Source organism: Aquila chrysaetos, chromosome 16, assembly GCF_900496995.4.
Source record: "Aquila chrysaetos chrysaetos chromosome 16, bAquChr1.4, whole genome shotgun sequence".
Classification (NCBI taxonomy): domain Eukaryota; kingdom Metazoa; phylum Chordata; class Aves; order Accipitriformes; family Accipitridae; genus Aquila; species Aquila chrysaetos.
In genome coordinates, this window is record NC_044019.1 from 5214584 (window position 1) to 5241028 (window position 26445).

Genomic DNA, 26445 nt, shown 5'->3' on the forward strand with positions numbered 1-26445 from the left:
GCGTGGCTGTGCCACTGCACCCTCCCAGGCACTGCTGCTTGCACCCACTGCAGGGCTTTTTGCTTTCGCCTTTTGGATTTGAAGCCTTGAGGCTTATGGGGACGTCTGGCAATTTCCTTTTTCCAAGCAAATAAACCAGGAGCGGAGCGGCAGATGGTGCCAACAGCGAGAGCAGCGCTGGGTGCCCAACCACAGCACAGAAACCTGCCCTGCAAACCCCCCTGCCTGGATTCTGCTGCCTTCAGGGCTCAGCTGAACTGTTCCCTTCCAGGGGGTCGGGGTGTTTGCAAACAGTTTGGAAAACCCCAAATGAGTCCCTGCACGGAGCCATTGTGCAAAAGCCAAGCTCAGGTTTATACAACTCCAGGAACCGCAGCTGCAAAGAGGCTTTTCTTTCGGTGGTACCCAGTAAGCGCAGCTCCTGGCTCCCATCCGTCCTTTGCTTCCCAGCCACCGCGTCCTAAAGCATCCCGGCCCCTGCACCCTGCTAGCGAGGGGATTTGGGCAGGGGAAATTCACCTCCCTCTAAGCAGGGGAGAGCAGGACATCAGTAGGTAAAAATCCAGACAGGGATCCCTTTCCCCACACAGCCCAAGGAACCATTGGCAAATATTTTGCCCCTCTTCCCCCCCCCCCCCCCCCCCCAAGAAATAGCAGTAATAAATACCTTTTTGCTCTTACCTGTGCCACGCTCACAGGGAGATGGCCTTCAGTTATAATTATGGAAGGGTTGGGTTTTTTTGCCTGTATCCTGAAGCCTGCCCTGCACAGACACACTGCAGCTGACTGAAAGTGAAGCCTCCTCAGACACACTAGGAAGTTTCCATTTTTGTCCCAGTTTAGACAAGAACAGGACCAGGTCCAGACTGAAGCAGTTCCCAGCTAGTCCTACCCTTCGAGCATCCTCAGAAGGGTCGGCAGAAGCAGCTACATCTAGGTCATGCATCAAATACCCACTTTTTTTCCCCCACATCCAAGCTACCCCTTTTTCTCAGGACTATTTCTACCCTCCAGGACATGCACTTGGCCTCTTCCTTTAAAAAAACAACCTCCTAATATTTTACATTACGCCCAATTTTGGTGTTATACCTTCCATTCCCCTCCAGAAGCCCCGCAGGTCTCCCAAACAGGAAAGGAGGAGCGCAGCCAGCCAGCAATGTAGAAAACTACCTATTTTTCTCTCCCCTCTCCGGTTTGGGGTGAAATGGGGCTGTTTCAGGTCCCTGGGCACGCTGGACTCCCATCCCCACACACAGCCCCGGAGGCAACTGGTTTCCATGGAAGTGATGCCAAGGTTGAAGGCGCTGCAGAATAAATCCTGTGGAGAACATAGGCGACATGAGTGCGACATCCCAGAAATTCACCTGCTTTGCCTTAAAAGAGGAAAAAAAAAAAAAAAAAAAAAAAAGAGTATTTTAGCTCTCATGCAGCTAAACACAAGGGGAAATTCAAGCAGCAGCATGCAACGCCAGCGTGGGGCCATCCCAGGTTGGAGGACACAGATATGACCTGCGAATAGTTTTTTTTTTTCCTTACGTAAAAATAATTGCAGGTACTACACCTGCATCTGAAGCCTTGGGGTTTTCAAATCACATCTTCCTGTTCCTCTCCCTTCTCTCTTGGGTCATTCCTTGAAGACCAAAATGGAGAACAGTGTCTGATCAACAGTGAAACCGAGCACGCAAACACCTGCCAGGCACGGCAGAAAAGCTGATTCTCTCAAAAGACAAATTGTTTAATTTGGGCTTTTAATCAAGTCAAGTTTCTGCCCTGATTTCCTCCAGCTTTGCAAATGACACAGGTTTTACACTCTCCCTCTGGAAACACAGGAGGACACCAGCAAGGAATTTAGGTTTTCAGTCAGCTCAGAGGTGAACAGAGAGGCCAAAGCTATCAAAGAACTGAAAGGACAGAAATCCTTCCGGAGAAAACAAGTAAAATATCCCAATAAAATGCAAATGGCCACAAACTGCTTTTGACACCTGCAGAAACACCAGCCCAAACCCCCCCGCAGGAAGCAGCCCAAGTCCTCACCCGACACACACCGGGCTATCTGGAGCTGGGTTTTGTTTGTTTGCTTTTCAGAAGCAAGAATTAGTCCAAAAAAAAAAAAAAAAAATTAAGCATGCTTTTCAGTGAGTGCATACAAGGCTTGTGAGTATTCGCTGTCCTGCGCGGTGCAGGGACAGGGCAATGGGAAAGCAAGGCTCACCGCGCTAATTTTCCACCCAAGGTGAGAAGAGCAGAGCTGGCTGCTTCCAGATGTTTCCCAACTGTGATGTAATAATTGAGATATTTTCAATATAGCACAATTTTCCTTGACGACAACCCATTATCAACAATTAAAGCACTGTTACTGGCTCAGACAGTAGATTCATTTGTGGCTCTTTTATTCCCTCTGAACTGCCAAAACAAGAAAACCTGGATTTTTTTATTTCTTGACCACAAGCAGTTTTCCCAGGGGAGATAATTTGGGATGTGAGCAGGTGTCTGCATTTCACACACCTGAAGGAGCTGGATAATCCCCAACTTACCTGTGAAATGGGAGCGAGTCCTGAAGAGCGAGGCCAGCTGGGCACTGCCCCTCTCACCGTGGGGAGGGCTGGCTGGGGGCAAGCAGGGGCTCTGCCCGGTGCCAGACCACACCACTGGACATCTTCCCACATCAAGGAGCAAAACCAATCCCAATGTGCCAGGAAAAAGCCCCGGTACTGTGCCAGGACTGAGCTCGGGATGCCCAGAGACAGGTCACACCACCCTGCTTCAAACCCAGGGAAAAACCAGACTTCACTCATTATTTTACAGTATTAATATAGCAGCGAACCCCTGAGTTGCCATGCAGAGGGGAAACAATGAGGTGCACGTCCTTGCTACACCATGGAGCGGGCAAGCGCTGAAAAGGGAGCGGCAGACAACAGTGATGCTCAACAGGATCTCACGTTTATTATTGAGAAGTGATTAATGGTGAAAAGAAAGGCAACGCCCATTCCTCATTGGCTTAACAAGAAACTGAAGAAACATATTCACTACACATTTTACAATATTTTTTTTTTTGTCCAAAATTCATTTTCCTGTAAACAAAACAAGTTTTTACCACTGTTCTCAGCTTTCAAAATCAAATTAATCCAGACTTAATCTGTAAATCTGTATAATGCACAAGAACAGAACATTTCTTAGGACTCCTAGTACTTGACTTTTGAGTAACAAAGGGTCAGAGAAAAATGAACCACCTTTAAGACACAACCTCGTGGACAATTTCTGTTCAATTCTTCTTAGGCCAAAACCCCAACTTCCTTGTAGAATTCCTCCTCTTCCAGGCCAGGGGGGGAGAAAGAAAAAAGTTACTCCACTTTCCATGGTGGATGTTACAACTCGGTGTTCCAAGTGCAAATGTCAAAACCAGGGGAAGGAGGCGCAAGGGGGTGGAAGGAAGGGAAGCGGCGGGGTTTAAAAATCAGAGAAAAAAAAAGGCATATGCCACTTACGGACTTTAAAATCCGAAAAAACATAGTAAAAAGACAAAAAACAAAGCTTATGCTCTGAAATCACAACCAAAGCCAAAAGAAAGGGGACAGTTTTTACCTATACTCTACCTAGAAGGGATTTTTTTTGTTGTTTTTGTTTTTTTAAGTCTATGTCTTGTGAAATTCCAATACTTTTTTTTTAAACTGCAAGTTTGTAAGAGTCTTTTTGAAGTCAATGAAATTAAAAAAAAAAAGTCCTAATTCTCTCTGGGATATTTTTGCTCTTTCTTTCTCTCTCTGAAAGATAGCTGGGATGCAATCTCTGCTGCAGTCTCTGTGGGAGGAATGGCCTTTTACTTGACACGGCCTTGGCGTTCCTGCAAAAGAAAAGAAAGGAACACGTTAGCCACGAGCAAATTTTATTCACTGCTTTCACACATCAGCATTTCAACATGTGGATCTGCGATGGAAGCCTGTCCCATGCAAGCAAAGTCCGAGAAAGAACATTTCTGTTTGCAAAGGAGGTACTGTGACCGCGTATGGCTAACGTGATGACGTATTACACCGCTTGGCTCTACCAGCTCATCAGGTCTCCCCTTAATGAGGGCCGTTGCTACCACAGCTCTGCTCCTCTTCCTCTCTCCTCGCTCACAGCAGCATGCTTCAGCAGAGTTACGGGCCCTCCCTGGGACAGACATCGCCAGGCTGCTCCAAGCCAGAGGTTTAACAGCATAAAGAGGAACAGGGGAAAAAAAAACCCTAACAACCAAGAAGGACAAACTGAGGAAAAATTGGTGAAAAAGAAGTGAGTCTAGGTCAGTGCTGAAGTTTGCAGCTGCAGTCAGTACAGGCTGGGAGTGGGGGTGACAAAGCTGCCCGCTCCTGGGCACGCACCTGCAGCACCCACAAGACATCTCAGCCATTGCCAGGCTGGAAACCAGCACCGGGGCAAAACACAGCTCTGGGCTGGGGACCTGGGCAGCTTTGGGAACAGGACTTGGGAGTGCTGCAGGGATCAGGCAGAGCCTCTGCATCGGGGAAAAGGGAGGGGAAGCGAGGAACAAACGCCAGGGCCCACGACACAGCTCTGCCTGCATCCAGCTGCTGCCAGAGCAGGGCAGCCCGGCTCTCTGGGCACCATGGGTGCTGCACAGACCTTGCAGCCTCACCTGAATTCCCATGTGGGCATCAAAGTGGACTGCAGCTCAAACCTAGAGAGTACTGACTTCTGTCTCAGTCTGCAGGGACTGAAACAGCCCACAGCTACCAGCAGAACACCTGATAACTCTGAAACCTACTGATGGGATCTCACTTGCTTTGTGAACCTGTTGGTTTTTGTTTCCCACTGAGTGCTGCTACCACCCCCTCGATGTTCACCCACATCTCTCCTCCAGCACTGAAGGAACACACTGTCCAGACAAACATTTGCGCCAAGCTCAACAGGCAGCACAGGACCAAATACACCCAGGCATCAAGGGCTACTATATCCTCTCCTGTGCCAAGCACCACATGCCACAGTTTCTTCTCTGTTAAACCCAAACCCAGCAGCTTCGCACAGAAGTGGGTCTAGACTATCCCAAAGGGTTAAAAGATGCTGCCCAGCCCACGCTCAAAGTGCCATTTCCAGATCATATGACACCACCTCAAAAATAAAACCTGTCAACAGCTAAAGGGCTCTTGGCTGATGCTCCTCCCTGCCTCTTAACTGCATCTTCTCCAAGCACAGGCAAGTCCTTGCAGTCTCCTGTGTGAAGGGCACTACGGTGTTTTGGCTCTGGCTCCCACGCTCAGTGGTGGAGCAAGTTAATTGCCACCTAAGCCAGTCCTGAGAGATGCCAAGTCCATCCCACCTCCACGGCAAAGCAACACCTGCAGTAGGTGCCTGCTGGCAGAGCAAGACAATGTGGGTTCTCCTTTGCGTTAAGGTATGTCACTTAAAGAGAAGAGACACCGTTAGGGCTCTGAACCTGATATCTGGTTGTTTCAGCTCAGGATGCTTCCCTGCAAGCCTGCTACTCTGCCAGGGCCTGTGTTCCCCGACATCAGGGCAGCAGCAGAGCTGCCTGCCCACTTCGCCCTGCCCCACGTTAACTCGGTGATCAGAGGCACCTTCCCTTCCACCTCAGCGGCTCGCTGGCACAGGGAGCATGCAACCTCTGCCAGAAGCATGTGGGTTGCTTGAAGAAACAATGTCCTCTGCCATCACTGCTAAATCCAGGGAGAGCTCATCTCCAAGAAGCTTCGATCCCAGGCTAACAGCATGTATAGCCATCTATTCTTAGAAACCTTCCCAAAAAGGGAGGCCTTGCATCCAGCTTGAAACAATACCCGAGGCTTTGGCAGCCCCTCAGCCACATGCACATGGTGACCCAAGGAGGCTTCAGCTCGAACTGCTCTGCACGAGCTGGACAACAAAGCAAGCCCTATGTGATACCGTGCACAGATTGTCTTCTGGGGAGAGGCATTAGATGAAGGCACACATTCTCTTCAACAATATTTACCCCACATAAGTCAACTTAATTCTCCTCTTCTCCAGTATGTCTGCCCAAATCTGTTGCAGGTGCTATCGGTTGCTAAAAGCCACCATTACACAACAGCAAAAAAACCCTACCATGGTGGGAAGCAAAGCCAATCTTGAACGTGAAGTAACACATGCGCTGCAGGGAAATCCACAAATCAAAAGGAAGGTGCCAAGCCCTGTTCCTTCTCTGCTGCCTGGCTCAGCAGCCAGCACGTTAAGTTAAACAAGGACAGATGGCAACGTGACGCATTCCTTCGGGAAGAAGCCGCAACTGCCTGAGCTAATGCCTCTGTCTTCCCGAACACAGACATGGGATCAGCCGGCTGCCAGGTTCAATCGCTCCCCCTCTCTGTCGGCAGCCACGGTCGGCGTCCTGGGCTGCCTGCAGATGGCGGCTGAGGGTCCTGCTGGGCATGTCGCCCCAGTAGCTGACCAGATGGACCCCCAATAAGTCACTTCTCCTCCCCACTGTGAAGGTGAAGCTGCTCCCAAGGCCAGTGTATGGTTAACACATGGAGCAGGCAACAGGACCCAGCCTCAGTGCAGAAGTGACACTCCCCCCATCCCGCCTCAAAATCCCACTGTGCCAGAACTGAAGGCACCACCTCCAAAAGAGAGGCTAGAGCAGATGTCCCCAAGCTAGAGAGGGGTCCAGAGACATGCCTGAAGTGAATATCTTAATTTCAGGGTGGATTATAGCCCAATTTTTCTCAACCTAGTCTTCTGTTTAAAACCTCCTGCTATTCAACCTCAAAACACCAGCACAGAACTACCCACTCCCCTCTGCAAACAGTATCCTAAGAAGCTTACCACAGAAAAATGCAGCATGACATCCAACCACACCTGCTGTGGGCTCTCGAGAGGCTGATTTCAACACCTACCTTGGGCTGTCCTGCCCTGCTCTCCGCAAAGAGCCAGGCTTTAGGCACAACCAAGCCTCCATCCACCCTGGGAGATGCTGAGGTGGCCAGCCAAGAGCTCTGCCCAGCTGAGCAGGCGCTGCTGAGGGCACTGCTGCCAGGGCTCAATGGCAGGGAAGGAACAGCTCTCTACTAATTTCAATATTGCTTTTCTTGCTCTTCTCTGGGAGATTCACAGCCACTCTCTTGCCATCTCCTCCTGGGAAATGGGGGCAGCCACGGCCTGAAGGATTTTTACACTGTCTAATCTGCCAGCCAAACTGCAGCAGATCCCATGAATGCATCTTGGTCCTTGGGGTGTTATGGAGTAACAAGTGAGCAGTCAAATCATAGCAAAGAAGCAAACAGATCTACCAGAACACATAGCAAAGGTTAGCAGTGTTGCAAACATTCGTCTTTCCTGGCTCATCCTCCTCCAAAATCATGGCCTGTGGGATGGTGTAACCCACAGCTCACCCAGCTACAGGACAGCCCAGGAGAAGGCAGAACAGCATCTGCATGCACATGCTGGGCTTTGCTTTGGCGTGTAGTCCCTGGAGAGGAAAGAGATTCCATCAGAAGTGTTTTATTCTCTTTGGCTGTGCTTTCATTAGACCTGGGCTATGTCTTATTGATCCACGTGGGAGGAGCAAGAAAAAGACACCAGCTCAGACTCTCGTCTCCATCTATCAAACCGCTCAGCAACCAGAGGGGCAGGAGTGCGGCAGCACCAAAATGGCTGAAGTGCAAAGTGATACACCGATGACTAGAAAGACACATGCCATCGCTCAAATCAAGTGTTGACACCCACATATCACTGCGAGCGAGCTTCTGGGCTGGCGGTATTTAGAAGCACCAGGCTCAGACAAGGCAAGCGTGTGTAAGTAGGAGTCCTCTGTAATCATCCAGCTTAAGCCACTTCAGTCACATCACTGCTGTCCCCAGGGGGGGCTGCAGCAATGTCACAAGTCAGGTCCTGATAATAGTAATGATAGGAGCTGGAAGAGAAGGCTGATGAGAGATTACATTACCTAGTCACACTGTGGGGAGCCAACAACAACAAAAGGCTCAAGGGTTTGGTACCAAGAAATGATGACAATAGGTGATAACGCTGCACATTTGTTCAGAAGCTCTTACCTTCATTAACAACAAACATTCCACCTCGGTACTCCTCTGGCAAAGGTAAGGATATTATTGCCACACTACAGATGGGGAAATAGAAGGCTATAATCAAAGGGAGGGCCTGGAGAAGAACCAAAAGCATGGCTCCCAGCTGTGCAGCACACAAACCACAGTTTATTTGGACCTGTCTGACCTGGAGCACAGCGTAGCAGCCTGAAGACATCAGGCAGGCCAGGAAGCAGTCTCAGTTTCAAACTGAAAAGGAACTACAAGCAAAAGACATCACTCACCCAGTAAGAGCCCTCAAAGGAACAGCAGGAGATCACTTCATTAGAGCACAGTCTATGCTACCAGTATCATTCTCCAAAGGGCTGAGATCATCCGAGCAATCAAATACTAGCCTTAAGACACGCACACACAACTTTCGCTCATCAGACACCTTGCTCAACAGCCCAACTCAGCCCACGACGCTTGCTGCAACGATGCGGCATTTTGCTGTTTGAATTCTCCTCCCAACCCCGCTGCCTGTCATGCACTGGATGCAACCCTAGCAAAGCAACACAGCAGGATTTCCATGTGCCCGTGTCTCTGAGGCAAACGTCTGACTTGCCTTAGAAATCAGGAGTTACAGTAGCCTGTTGCCTCAGACATACCCAGCACAGCCTTCCCAGCAGGATCAGCTCAATGCATGGTCACAGTCAGCACAAACAATGGACGATGCATCACTTTATTATGCTCATCTGCTCTACAAACAGCCTCGAGTCCTAACTCATTTACAAACCAAATATGAGGTTTTCCTATTGTCAGCATTAGAAAGCCACCAAAGTTATAGAGAAAAGCTACATCCTAGTCTGCCTACAAAAGGGGATAAAAATCAGATACAGGGATCTGGTTATAGTCAGACACCTTCATCCTACCTCCCGTTCACGTAACGGAGCTCACCACCAAGAACGAAGACAGGAGATATGCAAATAAAAGTGAATCCTTGTCAGAGCAGGAAAGACCTTTTGTTTTACAGATCAAAATTTAACAGAGCAAACCCAAATATCCACACAACCCCAAAAGGGGCAAACTCGCATTACTGAAAAAGCATGAGCCAAGCAGGGATGCAGCTGTGCCTGGTCAGCCCCTGCAGTTCAGACTTTGCCCCCAAAAATGCAGAAGGCAGCAGGAAGCAACACACTGCCACCACACTGAGCATCCATGGCTGGGCAGTTAGGAAGTTCTGATTTTCTCTTGAAACCCGAGCACACCGCAGCGTTGCTACACACCAGTCACCTCACCATTTAGTCAGAAGGATATGAAGTCACGGGGAATAAATAAGGAACAGCAAGATGCAATTCTTCAGGTACAGCTGTAAGCCAAAACATGCCTTAACATCAGGGAACTTAAAACACCACAGTGGCCACGTGCTTTACATCAGACATGGAATTTCCACGTCAGAGCAACTAGCTTGGGGCTAGGGGTAAGGAAGACACTAAGAGTGCCAGGACTTTCCCCCTGCAGTGGGTTTTGTACAAGTGAGGTGGTCCTAGCTGCCAGATACTGACAGGCATGCCACTGTTCTCTAGCATCTTTCAAGGCACCTTTAAAACTGATGCAACCAATTGCAAAGAAGGAACCTCTTCTTGCTTAGACATCACATTTGATTGCACGAATAAAGCAGCCCAATTCCCATAAACATTTATAACTACCCTCCCATAGAGAGCCTCGTCCCACAGGGAAAAACTTGTGCAGGAAATAGAACGGTGAAAAAAGCTAACAACATACATGAATATTTTGAGCAAAGAGCAACACAGAACAGCCTGGGAGGACTCCCACTGGCATTCCATGTGAGGACGACTGGGCTCCCAACTAGGGACTGGCACTGGACTTGCTGGATTTGGAGCACAAGTAAAATAACAACAACACAAGTTCTTTCAAGTCATTGAGGAGGAAGAAAAATCTTCCTTGTCTGAAACCAGAGAGTCTTTATTCTTCCCCATCACTACAAGGGATGAGAAGTTTGCCATGTTTCTTTTTGCAGTTTGCTAACACTTCCCATTTGGGCAGCTGAATCTCCCCACTACAGAGGGGGGCACTTGGCTTTGACCTATCTGTCCACACCAAAATCCTCACAGAGCAGGGAAGAAAGTTAATAGCATGGACGAAAAGTAATGGGAATGGTTAGTGTGAAAATTTAAGCAAATAGCATTGAAATACTGACAGCATTTACCAGAGGCTCACTCAGAGCATCATGTCACAGTTTTGACCTACACCAGATACAGTAAGGGTTTGTTTTGCCTTGGTTTTTTTGGGTTGGTTTTTTTTTTTGTTTTGTTTTGTTTTTTTTTTTTTTTTTAAACACACTAGTGTTCCTTCTCATTTGGGTTTACATGAAATGTGTTTCATGATGTTGGTTATCTTAAATCATAGCTCATGCAGCAAGTATTAGCACTGGAAAACGAGTGAGACATGATTCTTTAGAAAAATGAAGGACCCCGACATTAATGTTTCAAAATCTTCACTGCTGTAGAGTTAATAATGCCTTTGTGCTGTCCTCTGTCACTCTACGCAAGCGTAATGCCAAGGACTGAATGATCTTGTGCAGAGAAAACCTGTGGAGCTTCACTGGAATTTGTGGTTCCATATATTCATAGAAAATCTAGAAAAAGGAGTGAATAATAAAGTGACAAAGTTTACTGATGATACAAAGCTATTCAGGGTAATAAAAATAGCAGCCAACTGTGAAGAAATGGAAGACTTTGTGAGAAAAAGCAGCTGAACATGACAGTAAATTTGGTCTGTCTAGTTTAGGTAAATCAATGACGCACATGGGAAAAAAGCACTGTCCTAACTCCAAAATTACAGGCTCCAAACTGACCATTAACAATTGGAAACACGAACTCAGGGTTACAATCTATAGCTCCAGGAAAATGCCTACCATCAAGAAAAGTAAACATAATTCAGAATAGATCAGATCACTATGCCTTTATACAAACCCAAGCTGCACTTCTATCCTGAACAGTGCGTAGCTCTCCTCTTCTCTATCTCTACAGGCATTGCAGAAGAACTGGAAAAGGGTCAGAGAAGAACAACAGGGATGAGCAAAGGACAGAAGGGTTTCCATCTGCAGAGCTACCATGCTCTAGGTCTCGAGCCTGGAAGAGAGACGACTGTAAAAGCAGAGCAGGCACAGAGAGGACATTGAAATCTACTGCTCACCACCTCTTCCAGTGCAAGAACTAGGGAGCATCACATGAGGCAGACTCAAAGCAAACCAAGAGGATGTGTTTCTTTACCCAACACATAATTAAGCTGAAGAACTTGCTGCTGCAGGATCCTGAGGATGCTCAAGGAATGCATCAAAATCTTGGGCATGAAGAGAAATCATGAGCTATTAAAGACAAAGATACATCCTCTGGGTCAAAGGAACTCCTGAGCCACAAATTGTTAAAGGCAAGGAAAACCTTCAGAGATGCATAAATATGTGTCCTTACACTGTCCTTACAGGCATTTGCTCTTGACCATGTTATTGTTTAGCTACACACAGAGCTTTTTACTTGGAAAAAGACATCAAGGATGCTTGAGCAATGTCTCTCTACGTGTCCAGCAGACCTGCAGATCTTGCAGCCAAAGGAGATGCAACATTAGACTACACAGACTTATGGCCTGATCCACTACAGTTGTTCTTGTGTTTGCCACCAAAATACTACCTACATCCCAATTAAGGCAGAAAAAATACTTCACACCACAAGAAAAACACACCACAATATTCTGTATTATGGAAGGACAAGAGGAGATCTATTTGCCTACTTCTGTCAACCATGAAGAGCTGAATTCACAAGCTCAAGTAAAAGAGCCAACACTCCCTATAGCCATTTATGTGTACCCTCATTTTATTGCCACTTGAACACAAAGCAGTATTCACTGGAACACAGTTTTATATTTCAACTTTTTTTGTTTCCTCCTTTAAATGTACCAAGATCATAGCACTCGAATCAGCTGAACCCCACATCAGGCTAGCCTGCAACAGCCAAAAGGTTGATGATCAAGACTTCACAATTTCTTAAAAGTTTGCAGATGACGATGGGAAATTCCCTGAAGTCATTTTACAGGAGAGGGCATCACATTACAAATAACAGAGCCGAGAGAGCAGAGCCTTCCCTGTATGTACAGATTCGCATAGGGAAGGAAACTAAAAGTGTGGTTTCTTTCTCCTCCCCCCCGCCCCCTCCAAGATAAGAAACAAAAGATAGAGTTTTGGGTAGATTTTATCTAAGTCTTCTAAACTGGTATTACATTACAAGAAATAGCTCTGCAGTTAACCACAATAAGAGAGAGCTCAGCATTGTCCTCTTAATAAAAAAAATTCTAATCATATGGAACCAGAAATGGTTCTAAGTTCATTTCCAAGTTCTTGCTGAAGGACGGCTTACAAAATCCAAACGCTTTATTATTAACTGCTCAAATGCAGTAATACATGACTTACACGTCAATTAAAAAGCCTCACACTGGGCAGCTAGTCACTGGAAGGGGCTACAATCAACTCTCTATCCCAGTCATCAGCTTGGATAATGACAATCCTTGTTAACGGAGACCTCCCTGGGTAACTTCGCCACAGTAAAAGCAGGGTGGCACTGTTCTAGCTGGCATGCATCCAGCATTTTGCACCACTAAGCAATTAGTTTATTAACTCACAAAGCCCTAAGATAGTACAATTACTACCAGGTACAAACAAGAGCATCCAGGAAAACAAGTGGACTCTAGTAACTGCGGCAAAAACGATCATGCAGTACAGAACAAGAAGCTTCCTAAACAAATACCTGTCACATAATACTTTACAGGAAATAGAAAAGAAGGAAGGAACTTCTTTCAGACAAAACACTGTTGCAGAACTACATTTTCATTAGGAACAAGTGAGGAACATTGTGCATGAAGCTATTCTTGATGTATTGCATACATACAAGGCTCATGTATCAATGTACTTCAACAGTTTTCCTGGGATCCTAATCAGCTTTCAGCAACGTCTTGTGACCCACTGCACTTCTGCACCAGACAGAAATCCAGGGAACTGAAAAGGACCGTGCCGTGGTGCTTTCACCGAGCAAAATGGCTGGCAAACGCTTATCTTCCAAGGAAAACTACTTTTTATGGAGAAGCAGCTGTTAATAAAATAACCCAAAACACAAGGCCTTGTGTCAGTAGCTATTAATCTCAGTGTCAGTAAGTTACCCAGAACTCTTGGGAGAAAAAAAAAAAAAAGCCACCACTGCTGACACCTTACACACTCCCTTCTCACATACCAAACCCTCATTGTTTCTAGGGAATTTGCGAGCCACACACATGCAATTTCAACTCAACTGCTGAAGGAAGAAGAAAACCTTTTTTTTAATTTAAGACATTCATTTGAAGTCATTAGTACATTCATTGTGAATGCAATTAATTATTTATAAGAACGATCAGTTCAGGGTATTCTGCAACTTGGAGCTGAAATCACCCAGCCAAGGTGAAGATAATGTGGATGGGAGAGGGCATGATGCTTTGCCCACACCACGTGGGCAACAAGCGAGTTGGGAACAAGTTCACAAAAACAGGACATGAAATAAACTCCCCCTGCTCAAGGCCATACCTGTAAGAGGCGCAAAACCGCCTTACTGCGTATGGCCCATACTGCGTCTGGCCCAGTGACTAGAAAACAGCTCCGAATCCCACTACCAGTCCTCGATAAACAATTTTAAACAGTGTATCTCGACAGCTCCTTAAACCAACTTCAACAAGTTGACTTTAAACATTATGTTTTATAACATCATATTTTATTATTTTATAATACTAACAAAATGTTACATTAGAATACTGTTTTAAAGACTGCTAACAAGGTATTAACAGTGAGAGGCAGGGCTATGGGGCAAGTGCAACAGGCTTACTCTTCCACCACTCAACTTCCACTTCACTTGCAGTGAAATGGCTCCCAGCTGCTCCCGTTTTACAGACAAGGAAACAAAGTCCCCTGTCTTACAGCAGAAAACTAGATCTAAGCCTTCCCCTCCCATTTTCTCCTCCCTTTAAACAAAGCTAGAACACAACGAAAAATATGCAAGAATGCCCTCAGTGCTTTGTAGTGTTGTCTTAAAGATACCATAAGAACAAGGCACTCCTTATGTCAAACAGCCAGTACCAAACTCCTAAAATAAGCAGTATGGTTTCTGTTTCCTCTATCACAGGCCAAATATACAAGCACAGACACACATGTATAGGATTTAAAAGGCCTGGAAATAAACTGAGAGAAACCACGTACGCTGCTGAACAGTGGAGGGTATTCGCAGCAAGGAGATTCTGTCCTGGTGCATCAATCAATTAACTTCACTATGGCCAGGATCTGGAGCAGAAAGCGCAAATAGCCTTGGGATCACGGGATGAAAAGAACCGCGATGTGCGAGTGCAAGCCATGTTCCCTTCCTGTCGTAGGAAACAGTTGGCTTTGCCTGGATATGCAATATCCAGGAACCAAATCTTATAGTCAGAAACACTGTTTGGATATGGATATGTCCTGTTGGATATGGTAAAACCAAAGCAAATGCAGCACTAGCCAGGATGACCGTAACAGTGGAAGAAAAGTGCTAGCCCATCCTATAGGAAATATGCTCTCTCCTCCCCTCCGAGATTACAAAATAGAAAGAAAAAAAAAAAAAAAATAAAGAGCTTTGCAAAATACATTGGAAAGCATTTCTTTTTTACAGCAACTGTGAAACAGTGTGCTAGTTTCCAATGGGGTCATATAACACCACTTAGTTTTCCCTTAAATCATATCTTCTAAGGGGGGCAGTGACACTTGCCACTATTAATACTCCTTTAACCCGCAGACAGTGTCAGCTGAGACACAAAGCAGCACATTTCTGGAAATAATAGCTCCAATCTGGCAAATCATGCCTTTCCGTTTCAAGGCTAGCATACCTCAGCATGAAAAAACCCACAAAAAACCCACCCCATCCTGCACAGCACATCCTGACTCAACACCCACCAAAGTCCCAATGCAGAGTGTCTCTTATCAACTGCAAACCTGACAACTGAGCACTCTGGCCCTGGAAGGGACAGGACAGGACTGATTTTCATGGGATAGCCTCCCCCAAATCCCTGGAACCCCCAAGTAGCTGAGTACCCCAACCCTGGGCAAGGCAACAGGAAGAAGAACCAAAATAAACTTCTCTTACAAGTTTACATTCTTGCTGCAATGAACACAAACTGTTAACCTTTCATGTACAAGCAGATCACTATCCAAGATCTTTACACTGAGGTCACTGCAACATTCCTAGAAATACAAGTGTATTACTATGGGCTAGGGATTTTTGTTGGTGTTTTTTTTTTGTTTGTTTGTTTGTTTTAAACAAAGATAAAACAGTCCTTACAGGGAAGAAGTTGGTGACATGCTCTGCCTCAAAAGCACCTGTTATGTGTTTCAAGAAGTCCTAAACTGCTTCAGGTAGGATCGCACTGGGAGTCAGCTTCATCATTTTGGGCCAGAAGAACATCCAAACCTTTTAAAAAACTGGATTAGTAGAGCAAAAGCAAGACACTCGAAAGAAATGGAGATTAGTCTCTGATGACAAGATGGGCACAGGCAACAGAAAAGGACAAGCAAGAGCATGATTTCAGTGTTTTCAACACTGAACAGTTTACCCCCCCTTCACCAGCCAGTGGGAAGAGCACAAACACTAAGCAAAGCATTTTTCCTATGATTTCTTGGAACTATTTTAGGGAATTCTGAAGAAGTGACTCTAACAGTGAGAAATATAAAAGAACATTCAAGAGTTCCCAGACTTTCACAAGAGCTCGTCCATCTGCTCGGATAGCAAGCAGGAATCGAACTGCAAATCAGACAAAGGTTTAGGCAAGTTGAAGCCAAGTGAAACAATTACAGCTTGCTAGAAGTTCAAAACAAGCCAAACCTTGAGACATTTAAGCTTCAAGGAACAGGAATGCAGAACATTAACATATCGCCGCCATCCAAAGACTGGTGGCAGAGACAAAGAGCTGGTAGCGATGGGATTTCCCTGACACAAAAGCAGCTTGACAGACCGCAGGCAGGGAGCTGCGCCACCGGCTGCTGCCAGAGCAGCATTTTAACTTTCCAGGGCCTCAAGTCTGGTTTCTGGTATATTTTTTAATCCAGGTGATTACCTGAGATGCTTCAAAGCAGACATAGCATGGCTTGGGCTTTTTTTGCCACCCGCAGTTCCAGGGTCGCCATCAGCATTCACTCCAGGGGAAAAAAAAAACCCTCCATGAGCAAAAACGACTGCTTCTCAATGAAACTGTGAAAGAGCAGTTACAGAAACCTCAACCATCTTCAAGGCTGCGTCAGCAAGCAATCGAGGAGGTCAAACTGTTGCTTAAAGAAAGACCAAGTCACTTCCTCTGTGCCGGATGTTACAGGGCAGGGGCCCTGAGCATGCAACAAAGAGTGAGTCAATGGTAAAAAGCCAACACCAACTGTATATCTACAAGACTCCCTCCTTGCCGATGAATTCCAGAGACATATGACTGAATTCCCTTTCAAAGAATAAATGTTTTCCTAATCAACCGCTTCCGCAATGGAGTGCCACACTGAATCAACTCGAACATCATTTAGAAAGGAGGCGCTGGCACATTGAACATCGATCAGCTACCGTTTCTGCTTCTGACCCTCATACACTAGCACGTCTCAAAGAAATTGAAGAAAGCAGGGGAGGAGACTTCAAAATGCAATTAGAAAGATGAATAAAGGTGGTTTACAGTTTTAAGAAAATTGCTAAGCCACATTTTTAATATCTTACTGATTTTCAGACAGTACAAACAACTTGCAAATGCAGCAGCTTTCCAGAAGAGACCATCAGTCTGTCCACTTTTCCCCCAGCCTTCTCCACTCTGTTGCTCTTCCTTCTGCTTGCTACCTGCTTACATTTACTCAGTATTAACTCTTCTCATCATCCAACCCCCCCCTGCCCTGCATTCTCTCACTGTGCCAAGGCCTGCCTCTCTCACACTGCAAACTGTTGCTTCCTAAAGTCAGATCTGGAGCATGTGAGAATTCCCACTTCCTAAGATGTCCTGCACAGACTAGGTTTCTGATTGCATTCAAAATCTCAGTTAGTAAAAGAGAAATCACCACTTCAGTACAGGCTGGATACCAAGTGGAACAATTTTACAACGTGAAGTCACGCAAAATATTCAGGTTCTCACAAAAATCAAGTTTACACCTCCACACTTTGCAATGTATTCCTCCCTTACAGATTTTCTTCAAGCACCGTTAAGTGCTAGGGTATCAGTCGCAAAACGTGACCACCTTTGTGTATGGGTGATGCTATTTATACAGACAATGCTCCAAGTAAAATATATAAAAAATTAAAAACTGCATTCACTGTCACAGTGAGCAGTTGCAGCTCCCAATTCTGTTCTTCAACTGCTGGGTGGAAAATACCCCATTGCTGAAACTAAAGAGATCATCAGAAAATTTGGCAAACTACCAGAAAGCTCTGCTAATGCTAATTTGTAATTACTATTTTGATCAAATACAAGCAAGACCCCTATTGTGGGGAAGGTCAGCCACAGGTGACTTTAACACGGCTGTATCCAAGTAAGATTTAAGGCCCACTGGTCACTGAATTTTGGGCAGAATTTTCAATTAGCAATCCTCCTATTAACGAATCAATGGTGACAGCAAGCTTCGAGCCAACGGACCCAAGCGGCAAGCCGGCACAGCTGCAGGCAGGCGGCAAGCACAGCTCACATGCCAGGCTGTTGGGCAGTGCAGGCAGTGCCCACGCAGGCGACAGCCCACCGGCTTCAAATACAGCCAAGCTTGCTGCCAAGAGGAACAGAACGACCCACTCCGCATCCGCCAGAGAGAGGACAAGTAGTTGTGGACTTAAATTGCAGCAAGGGAGATTTAGGTTGGGCATTAGACAAAGCCTTCTAACAGGAAGGATAATTAAGCATAGGAATAGATTGCCTGGGGAGGGACAGGAACTGCCATTCCTGAAGGTTTTACAAGCGGTGGGAAACATCTGTCACACTGACCCCACTTTGGGTAGGGGGTGGATTAGGCAGCTATTCAAACACCCGGCTCTGTTTTCTAACAACTCCCCGAACCCCCCACTGATCTCCTACTTTAAACTGTTCTGATCCAGGAGCTGACAATAGCACAGAAATAAATTTTGTTTAGAATACAGCACTCGGGGAAGGCTGAGATTTAGAGCAACCAAACGGCAGTCGATTGCAGGCAGGGCCAGGGCAAGCCTCCTCACACCGCTCTGCTGGGGTGCCGGCACCTGTTTCCACCCCAAATCTGGGCTGCCATTTGGGTAGCGGGTTCCACGTGCGAGCACGCAGCTAGCCAAAAGGCAGACTGATGCCCACCAAGCTTCCTCACAAGCCCATGGCTTCAGGCCCCAGATTTAGTCCAGCACAAGGCAGCCCTCCTCCATCTCCTGCCCCGCAGGACTTCGCCGAGACAGACAAACAAGTTACCTTTTTAACATTTTCCTCCTCCTCTTGGCGTTTCTCATAGTGTGAGAAGTCATCAAAGATGGAGGTGGTGTGCTTGTAGGTGGCAATAATTTTCAACACCTGCTTAGCCTTTTCCAGAGGCACCTCCTGAGTGTCCCTGGAGTTGGTCACTGGTTTATTCTCGTTGTTCTCTAGGCGGATGTGTCGCAGCTGACTGTTGGGAACGTCCTTCACAAAAATCCACCTGACATCAAAACGTCCCTTCCACTTGTCCTGGGACCACACACCCGCACACGTGTTATAGTCCACAGCAGATTTCATTTCTGCTACTCCGCAGAAGTGACCACTACCGTTGACACTGAACAGTAAGTAAACAGGGCCCTTCCCGTTCATGGAGCGATAGGCGGCATCCAGTCTCTTGTTGCCGTGCTCTGTACTGCACCAGATGTTATATTTAATGGAACGGTGGATATCGTCCTCAGAGTAACTCTTAATGATGAAAACCCGGCCATGTTTTGGGTTCCAGTCAAAATCCTTGGGGTTGTAGTTGTTGATGGATCTCAACTTCTCCAAGACCGGGTGCGGCTCCGAAGGAGCAGAACCAGAACTGGCCTGAGACTGTCCCACTCCATTACCATCCACTCCGTTTTGACCGAACCCGTTGCCGCGATTACGAGGGGCAACCCAGCGGGTGGGCTGAGCCGCCTGCTGCGGCACGGGCAGCTGGGCCGGCTGCGGCGGCGGCGGGGGCAGCGGCTGGGGCTGCTGCCCGCTTGAAGCCTGTGCCACCGGTGGGCTGTTATTGATCTGCTGACCCACGGGCTGGGGGGACACCTGGGCTGGCTGCTGACCAATATTCTGAACTAAGGCCTGCGACGGGGCTTTTGCCACCGGCCCTTTGTTATCCCAAGTTCCAATATCCATGTTATGTTTTATTGGAGGTGGTGGAAGACTCGAACCTGCAATGCCATTCTTGGTCTTCAGCTTGGGCTGCTGCTTAGCTGGTTTACTAGCGATGTCAGCCCAGGAGGTCGGCTTTGGAGGAGCAATAGTAGCTGGAGGCAAACTGTTAGATGCCACGATATTACTGGTAATGGATCCACTACCGACAGCTGAACCAACGACTTTCGGGACACTGCTTGCAACATCTGTGCTGCCCAGCTTCAGAGCTGCCATCCCTTGGTCAATGGTGTTCATGCCAGGAGCCTTGTTCAGAGTCTCGTTAGCAAAGGCAGATTGCCCATCGATCATGGCTCCACCCAGCGAGCTAGGGGCATAGGCGTAATTGCTACTATAGCCAGAGCTTTGAGTGGATTGTCCCTGAGAACTGTTATTCCCCCAAGCCGAAAAGTCAATCCCACTTGGAAAGAAGTTAAAGCCGTGCTGCCCGAGAAATGGAGTGCTGCCAAGGGCCCCTGGCTGCCCGAACATCGCGTCTGGGAGAAAGTGAGGCTCCCCGTTGCTCAGCTGTCCGTAAGAGGTTAGGTAGGGCATGGGTGGGTCACCCCCTGTAGACCAGGCAGCTTCACCTAAGGAGTAGGAGAATCCAATGGAGGGACTGTAGTAGTTTGGTAAGTAGGAATCGGACATTGCAGTATATGCATTATTCTGGAAAAAAAAAACAACAACAACAAACCAAAAAATAAGCACTGAATAATTAGAAGGAGTTGAACAAATTTCAAGGGACCAGGAATAAAAGCTATGTTAGGCTTCCCGTGCCCCACCCCTCCCTACCTTAGGGCTGGGCAGATAAACAGGCCCAGCCTTGAAACACCTCCTTTGTTACAAGTGTTCTAAAAACGGTTTCATTGCCAGAAAGATTAAACACAAAGGCTTAGCAAGCTTCCCATGCTGAGATGGGAGCGCACTGTGTTCCTGATGCATGATGTGCGACTGGACACTGGACTGCCCCAGAGCTCCAGCTCAGGCTGTAAAACCAGTATCTTACCCAGCATCCAAATACTATCTTCTACTTTTTGTAGCTGCTACCAAAGAGGGCTTTTCTTGCCTGTGTACCATACTTATCAGCCCTTATTCTGTTGTCTGAGGGAGGGCTTGGGGGAAGGATGCAGAGAAGTGGAATATGGAGGAAAAGTCCCGTGGAAGTGCACTGCCAAAATCATGGATGTCCCTAATTGCCTGCCTTAAACTGAACTACCCATGAAAACAGCTTTATCCCCACAATTTAAAGTTTCAGAGCTCATAATACTCCAAGAACTTGCAAAGAAACAGGGATTTAAAGCCTACTCCTCAAAACACAAATTGCTCCAGTGCTGCAGGCACATACTAAAAAAATACCTGAAAATGAGGAGTAATCAACAGGGTTTCAATAGGAGCCTTTTATAGCATGGTGACAGCAGCTGCTCAAGAAAGCAGGCTTCAAATTCAGAGGAAAAAAGGCTGCTCCATGCCTTGGTCTCCCTTTGTAACATCCAAGTAGCCTTCAGGTTACAAAAACAAATGCCTAATTTTACAATTAGGGAACTCTCAGACATCACCAGGATTTGCTTACATGAAAAACATCTGTCATTTTGCATTCAAACCAATGCCCCCTCCAGGGAGCGGTTAAAAGCCACGCTAATGGACATTATCATCCAGTAATTTGAACCTGTGTGCAGACAGCCTCGTGCTATACAGCCGCTTACATGCCAACCCAATGCAGATGAGATGAAAGTCAGATTCAGTTCCCATTTAAAAGCTTGGCTTGCAGCAGGCTCTACTCCATTTTTCGTTGAATCATGTTTTCACGTGCCAAGTGCAGCTCCCGAAGGACTTCATGCCATACTGAAATCTATGGAGGCTCTCAAGATGGCTCTGGCACCCTCCAGAAATAGCTGGTTTGCCTCTCCACCTTCCACCGAGTTAAAGGAAAGCAACAGGTTTGGGGCTAACACAGCCCCAACTTTACAACAATTAATAGGAATTATATAACACTGTTTTCAAAGACAAGGTTTGTTTTGTTGAATAAGACAAAAAAGCTAAAAAGCTTTCTGTGGTACTTCATGGTGTGAATGCATGAAAACTCAGAGACGCTCTCTCCATCCTTTCCATTTTCCCAAAGAAGGGGTCCCAAAAGCAAATTAATAACTAAACTAACTCTTATCCAGGGTATGGTTTTACTAACTGAGGAACTCAGGCCAGCTAAACCCAAACCCATGAACAGTCTTTAGGGCTCAATCTGTCCAAAAGCACAAATACTGACACTGACTAATTTGTAAGGCAAATGAAGGAACTTAAAAAAAGAAAAAAAAATATTATTTTGAACAAGCAAAGTCTCTTCAGAAGATAATCCCCTCAACTATAAAAGTAACAATACACTCTCCTGGAAAGTAGCTTTAATGGAACATAAACATGCCAGCCCATACCTAAAACCTGAGCCCAGCAGGCAGAGTAATGGTTTCCTCTCCACAGGCTTCTCCCTCAAAGCACACGAAGCACATCACTTGCAGATTAAAACTTGTCCCCTCAAAATATTTTCTTACATGCCATTGTGTGTTTACCTTCATGAGATATTTTAACTTACTCTGTATTAAGCTATTACCTGTAGAGTGTTCACCAGCTACACTCATGTAGTAAGAAGGGAGCACAGGAGTTAACAGTTGAGCACTGCCAGCTGAAAGCAGATTTAAGACAGGCTCGCTGCTGTTCACTACCTGAATGTCTAGAACTACGCTTCACTATCAAACACGCCACCTCGCTCTGCTACCCTGCACTCGCACAACTGACACAGTTACTGATTAGTATGCAAATAAAACTTCACTGGCTTTTAATTCTCTCCAATGACTAAAGACTTTTTGTACAGTTATTTCCTCAAATTCACTATTCCTCTTCACCTCAGACAAGAACCAGGGTTTAAGCTTCCTTATTGTTGCTGTTGAACTTTTGTTTTTTAAACTGTTGAAGAATCACTTACTGTGTATCTGAGCTTTAAAATACACAGTAACCTAACTTACTTGGCTGACAAGCTAGCAACAGTCGCACCTGAAATAGCAACTCCTGAATGAAAAGCCATGAAACTTTACAACCTGGTTACCTCATGCCTATGTGGAAAGCTCAGAAAGCAATTTCAGAAACCACTTGCCTTACTCTGCGGCAGTGGGCTGCATTTAATTCATTTTTCAGAGTCGTATCTGTAACTCCCTTTCCCATCTTCAGAAAAGAGGTGCACGCTTTGATACCTTTGTATTTTTGAGCCTGGCTGGTTGGCTCAGCAGAACTGTGGCCCTCTCCAGACTGAACCCTAGGGTTTTGTTTTCTATTACACTGAGTGTCAAAACACAGATGAGAGCTGACAAGCAACACAGCACAGTGAGAAACTGAGATAAAGTTGCCCTAAAGTTTCATTCAAAGTTAAGATGGTGGTTTTACCTCACTCCTGCTGAATTTCTAGAGCAACAGCTCTGCTCTACCTCCTGGGGCGTGCTCCAATCACTTCCTTATTTTTAAAATGTACTTCTACCAGTGTGACACACGCAAAAAGAAACTAAATATTCAGAAGTTCTTCATGAAACATGCAAAATAGGGTAAAATATCATGTTGGTTCTAACATTATAGTAACCTTCATTCTCTTTAGGAGATTTAAATAAACTACACTTTGCAGGAAATACATCCACATTCAGAAGAAGGAAGCTGGAAATTGGTGATGGTAATTTCTGGGATACAAAAAGCCCACCATTAAGTGATAGCTACTAGGAAAGTAGCCAGTTTTATTCAAGACTTGAGAAAGTAATCACACTCTCTCGCCCTATGCAGGTCAAATTTAGGCTTGTAACTTTTTAGGGAGCTGAATGCAGCTTAATGTTATCTTAATGGACAGGTGGAATTCTGAAGATTATGAACTACTGACAGGAACTTAAAGAATATTAAGCCTCGTATCTTTAGCACAAACTAGGAAAATACTTGTTGAAAATTCAACTGAGACAGAAACCTGTTCTTGTGTTCCAGTAAAACATGCATCACTGTTATACGAAAAAATAAATATACTGACTAGTGAAAATGATCAAAAAAATACAGAAAGGGAGAACCAGAACAGCTTATGCTTACTAATCACAAGTGGAGAGGAAAGAGAAGCCAAGAGAATGAACTAACTGCTCCAGTCCTATTACAGATGTTTATCTACAATGCTTACTCGTATCATCTAATCAGTTGAACTCCATCTGTTATGTGTCACTCTCCTACCACTCATTAAGAAAAACAAACAAAAAACAGTTAACAGTGGACCTAATCTTAAATAGAAAGTTAAGAGGAAAAGTATCTGGAAGTCTGACTTTCAGGAGCTGATCACAAGCTCTCCAGCTCAACTTCTAACTCAAGTTCTAAAAAGCCTTAACAGCCTTTATCACATGTGTGTTCTGTGGGTTTTTTGGTGAAAAGCAGAGAAAACCCCATGACACGCATTTTCAGTTTACTTGGTGGAGAGATAAGAACATTGACAGTAGCCTCCAAAAGCCCTTGGAGCGTAACTGCATCGTGTGAAGCAATTTCACAATGCAGTGTAGTGCATCTCCTCGTACAGTGTAAAGAGTCAGAAACCAGCAAGGAAACAAAGTCATAACAGTAAAACTGAAAGAGCAGAAATGGTAACTTCAAGACAGGTACGCTGTAAAAAAAAAAAAAAAAAAAAAGAGCTGAACACCAAGTGTAAGAAGTCCTTACACCCTCAAAAAGTTACTAAAACCTTTGTACCTCACCCACCACAATCTAACGGCATTCAGCGTTTTCTGCCTGGAGAAATGCGTGTATAAAATAGCGTATTACGGTAGGGAAGCTGGCAAACATCAAACTGCCATCAGTGGAGATGGGGAAACGCAAGGACGCCTTCGTTAGAGAGCAGCAGGAAGCCCCCGGGGCTCTTGGTGCTTCCTGCCTATTACCAGGTACTCTTACTCACCGGCCGGGCCTGGGGACTCAAGTAGGGTTCAAAGTCATCATCATTTAACCCATCCTTCTGATGCACAGATCCGTTTTGCACTGAGGAAGAGATGGAGAGCGTTAGAAAGAACTCTGCCGGTAAACTCGAACATTTGCCAACTTAAAGTATTTAAAAACAAACCCTATAACTAACCCCCCCCAGCCATAGCGTACCATGCTTAGCCTAGCAGAGAGTGGAAAGACGCTTCACCACCGCACAAACACTCTTTAACCGCAAACTTTCCCCAGCCCCAGCAACGACCATGGGCTTCACAGCCCACCGATTGTTTTTCTCCCAGCCGCTCCGCTGCGTAAAGGCGCAGAGACCCGAGGACATGCCCAGCAAATTTCGGAGGAGATCCTCCCCGTCCCTCCCCCGCGGACACGCTCCCCAAAGGCGCAACTCCGCCGGATCCCCCATTTCCCAGCCCTCCCCGCCGCCCCCGGGCTCTCACCTTTGTTGCCTTGGCCCTTGGGTCTCTGGCGCGGCGGCGCGGCATGGAAAGAGAGAGGGAGAGCGGTGAGTCAGGGAGGAAGAAGCGGCCGCGAGCGGGAGCCCGGCGGGGAGCGGGGGGGGAGGCCCGACCCGGCCCGGCCCAGCCCAGCCCGGCGGGGGGAGGCCCGGCCGCGCCGCAGCACAATGGAGGCGCGGCCCTGAGGTGTGTGTGTGAGGGGCTGGGCTGCGCTGGGGCGGGGGGGGGGGGGGGGGGAAGGCCGCGGCCGCCGCCCGGCCCGGCCCGGCCCAGCCCGCGCCCCCCGCCACTAGGCCCCGAGCCGCGGCCTCGCCTAGCGGGCCAGGCCCAGCGCCGCGAGGGGGGCGGTGGGGCGTGGGGAAGGCCGGACGGTGGCGGCGGGGCTCCTACCTGCTCCAGGAGGCTGCTGGCCGACATGGCTCCGCGGCGGGGCTGCTGGCGGGGCGGGGTGGGGCGGGGCGGGGCGGCGGGCGGCGGCGGTGGCTTTGTCCGGGCGCGGGCGCGGCGCGGCTGCCTGGCGGACTCCGACTCGCCCGCGGCGGCTGCCTGGCTGGGGCGACGCTCTAGCCAACCCCCTTCGCCTTTCCTTCCGGCCCGCGTCTATGGCCCGGGCCCGCCGCCTCGCGCCCACACGCGCTCCCCGGGCCGTCACGCGGCTCCTCGCGCGCGCGCGCGCCGCGCTCGCAGGCACAATGGCGGGAGCGCGGGGGACGGGGCGGGGGGGGGGGGGGGGGGGGGGGGGAGACTTGAGGGGGGGGGGGGGGGGGGGTGGTGAGCCGCGGTGCATGCCGGGCCGGCGGAGGACCGGCGGAATCAGCGCCCCCTGTCGGCCGGGTGCGGGAGCGCAGGCGGGGGGGGTGTGTGGAGGAGGAGGAGGGCCGCTCTTAAAGGGCCAGGCGCCCCCGCTGTCCGGCTGCGCTTTTCCAGCAAAAAATGGCAAATCCGAGGCCCGGTTGCAGCCCCCCCCCAGCTCTGCTGTGTCGCACCCCGATATTTTAGCTTCCCCCGCGCTCAGGGCACAGCCCCCAGCCCAGCACCCCAGGGGGTGTGGGTGGGGGGGAACCAGGGGCCATCGCAACCCTGGGGGACCCCCCCCCTTCCCCAGTCAAGGGGCTCCCTGGGCCCCGACCCCCGAGGGGCCGGGAGTGCAGCCTTTCCCGGCCAAGAAAGGGGCACAGCTCGGGCAGGGATGGCAGATGGAAGGACCTGCTGTAAGCCCAGTTTTGGGGGGGGGGGGGGGGGTGTCCCCCCAAAGGACCTCGTCCCTCCCCAGCAAAGGGGCTGCCTGCATGGGGCAAGCCGGAGGGGAATGGAGTGAAGGCTGCTGGACATGGAGGGAGGTGGACCCCTGACCCAAAATCCACGGGATCTGGCTCCCACAGCTGTTCCCCAACACCCGGACTGGCTGCGAGCTGCCACTGCCACCTGGCTCCGACCTCCATCGGAAAACTGGTGGGATGTTTCCCGGCCGAGGCCGGGGGTCCAAGCAGCAGCGACCACCCCTCACGGCTGCGGGCAGAGGGATACCTGCCCGTCCCGTGCTGCCTCCGGGGTGACGGAGCCGCCGCCTTTCACCTACCCACAAATAAACC

At 47.8% G+C, this 26445-nt stretch overlaps 1 protein-coding gene across 2 annotated transcripts; it reads right to left on the bottom strand.

Annotated features, from left to right (window-relative positions):
* Positions 1 to 2918: 2918 nt before the first annotated feature.
* On the bottom strand, positions 2919 to 25532 carry YTHDF2 (YTH N6-methyladenosine RNA binding protein 2). 2 transcript variants are annotated; one of them, XM_030039523.2, is made up of 5 exons: positions 25244 to 25495; positions 24836 to 24860; positions 24361 to 24440; positions 18492 to 20078; positions 2919 to 3841 (listed from the first exon to the last, which is right to left on the bottom strand). In XM_030039523.2, exons 1-5 carry the CDS (start codon positions 25268 to 25270, stop codon positions 3818 to 3820), a joined length of 1743 nt encoding a protein of 580 aa, XP_029895383.1. In that variant the 5' UTR covers positions 25271 to 25495; the 3' UTR covers positions 2919 to 3817. The 2 variants fall into 2 exon arrangements, with proteins under 2 accessions (XP_029895383.1, XP_040985171.1); XM_041129237.1 differs by lacking the exon at positions 24836 to 24860 and having other exon boundaries at positions 25244 to 25532.
* Positions 25533 to 26445: the final 913 nt, after the last annotated feature.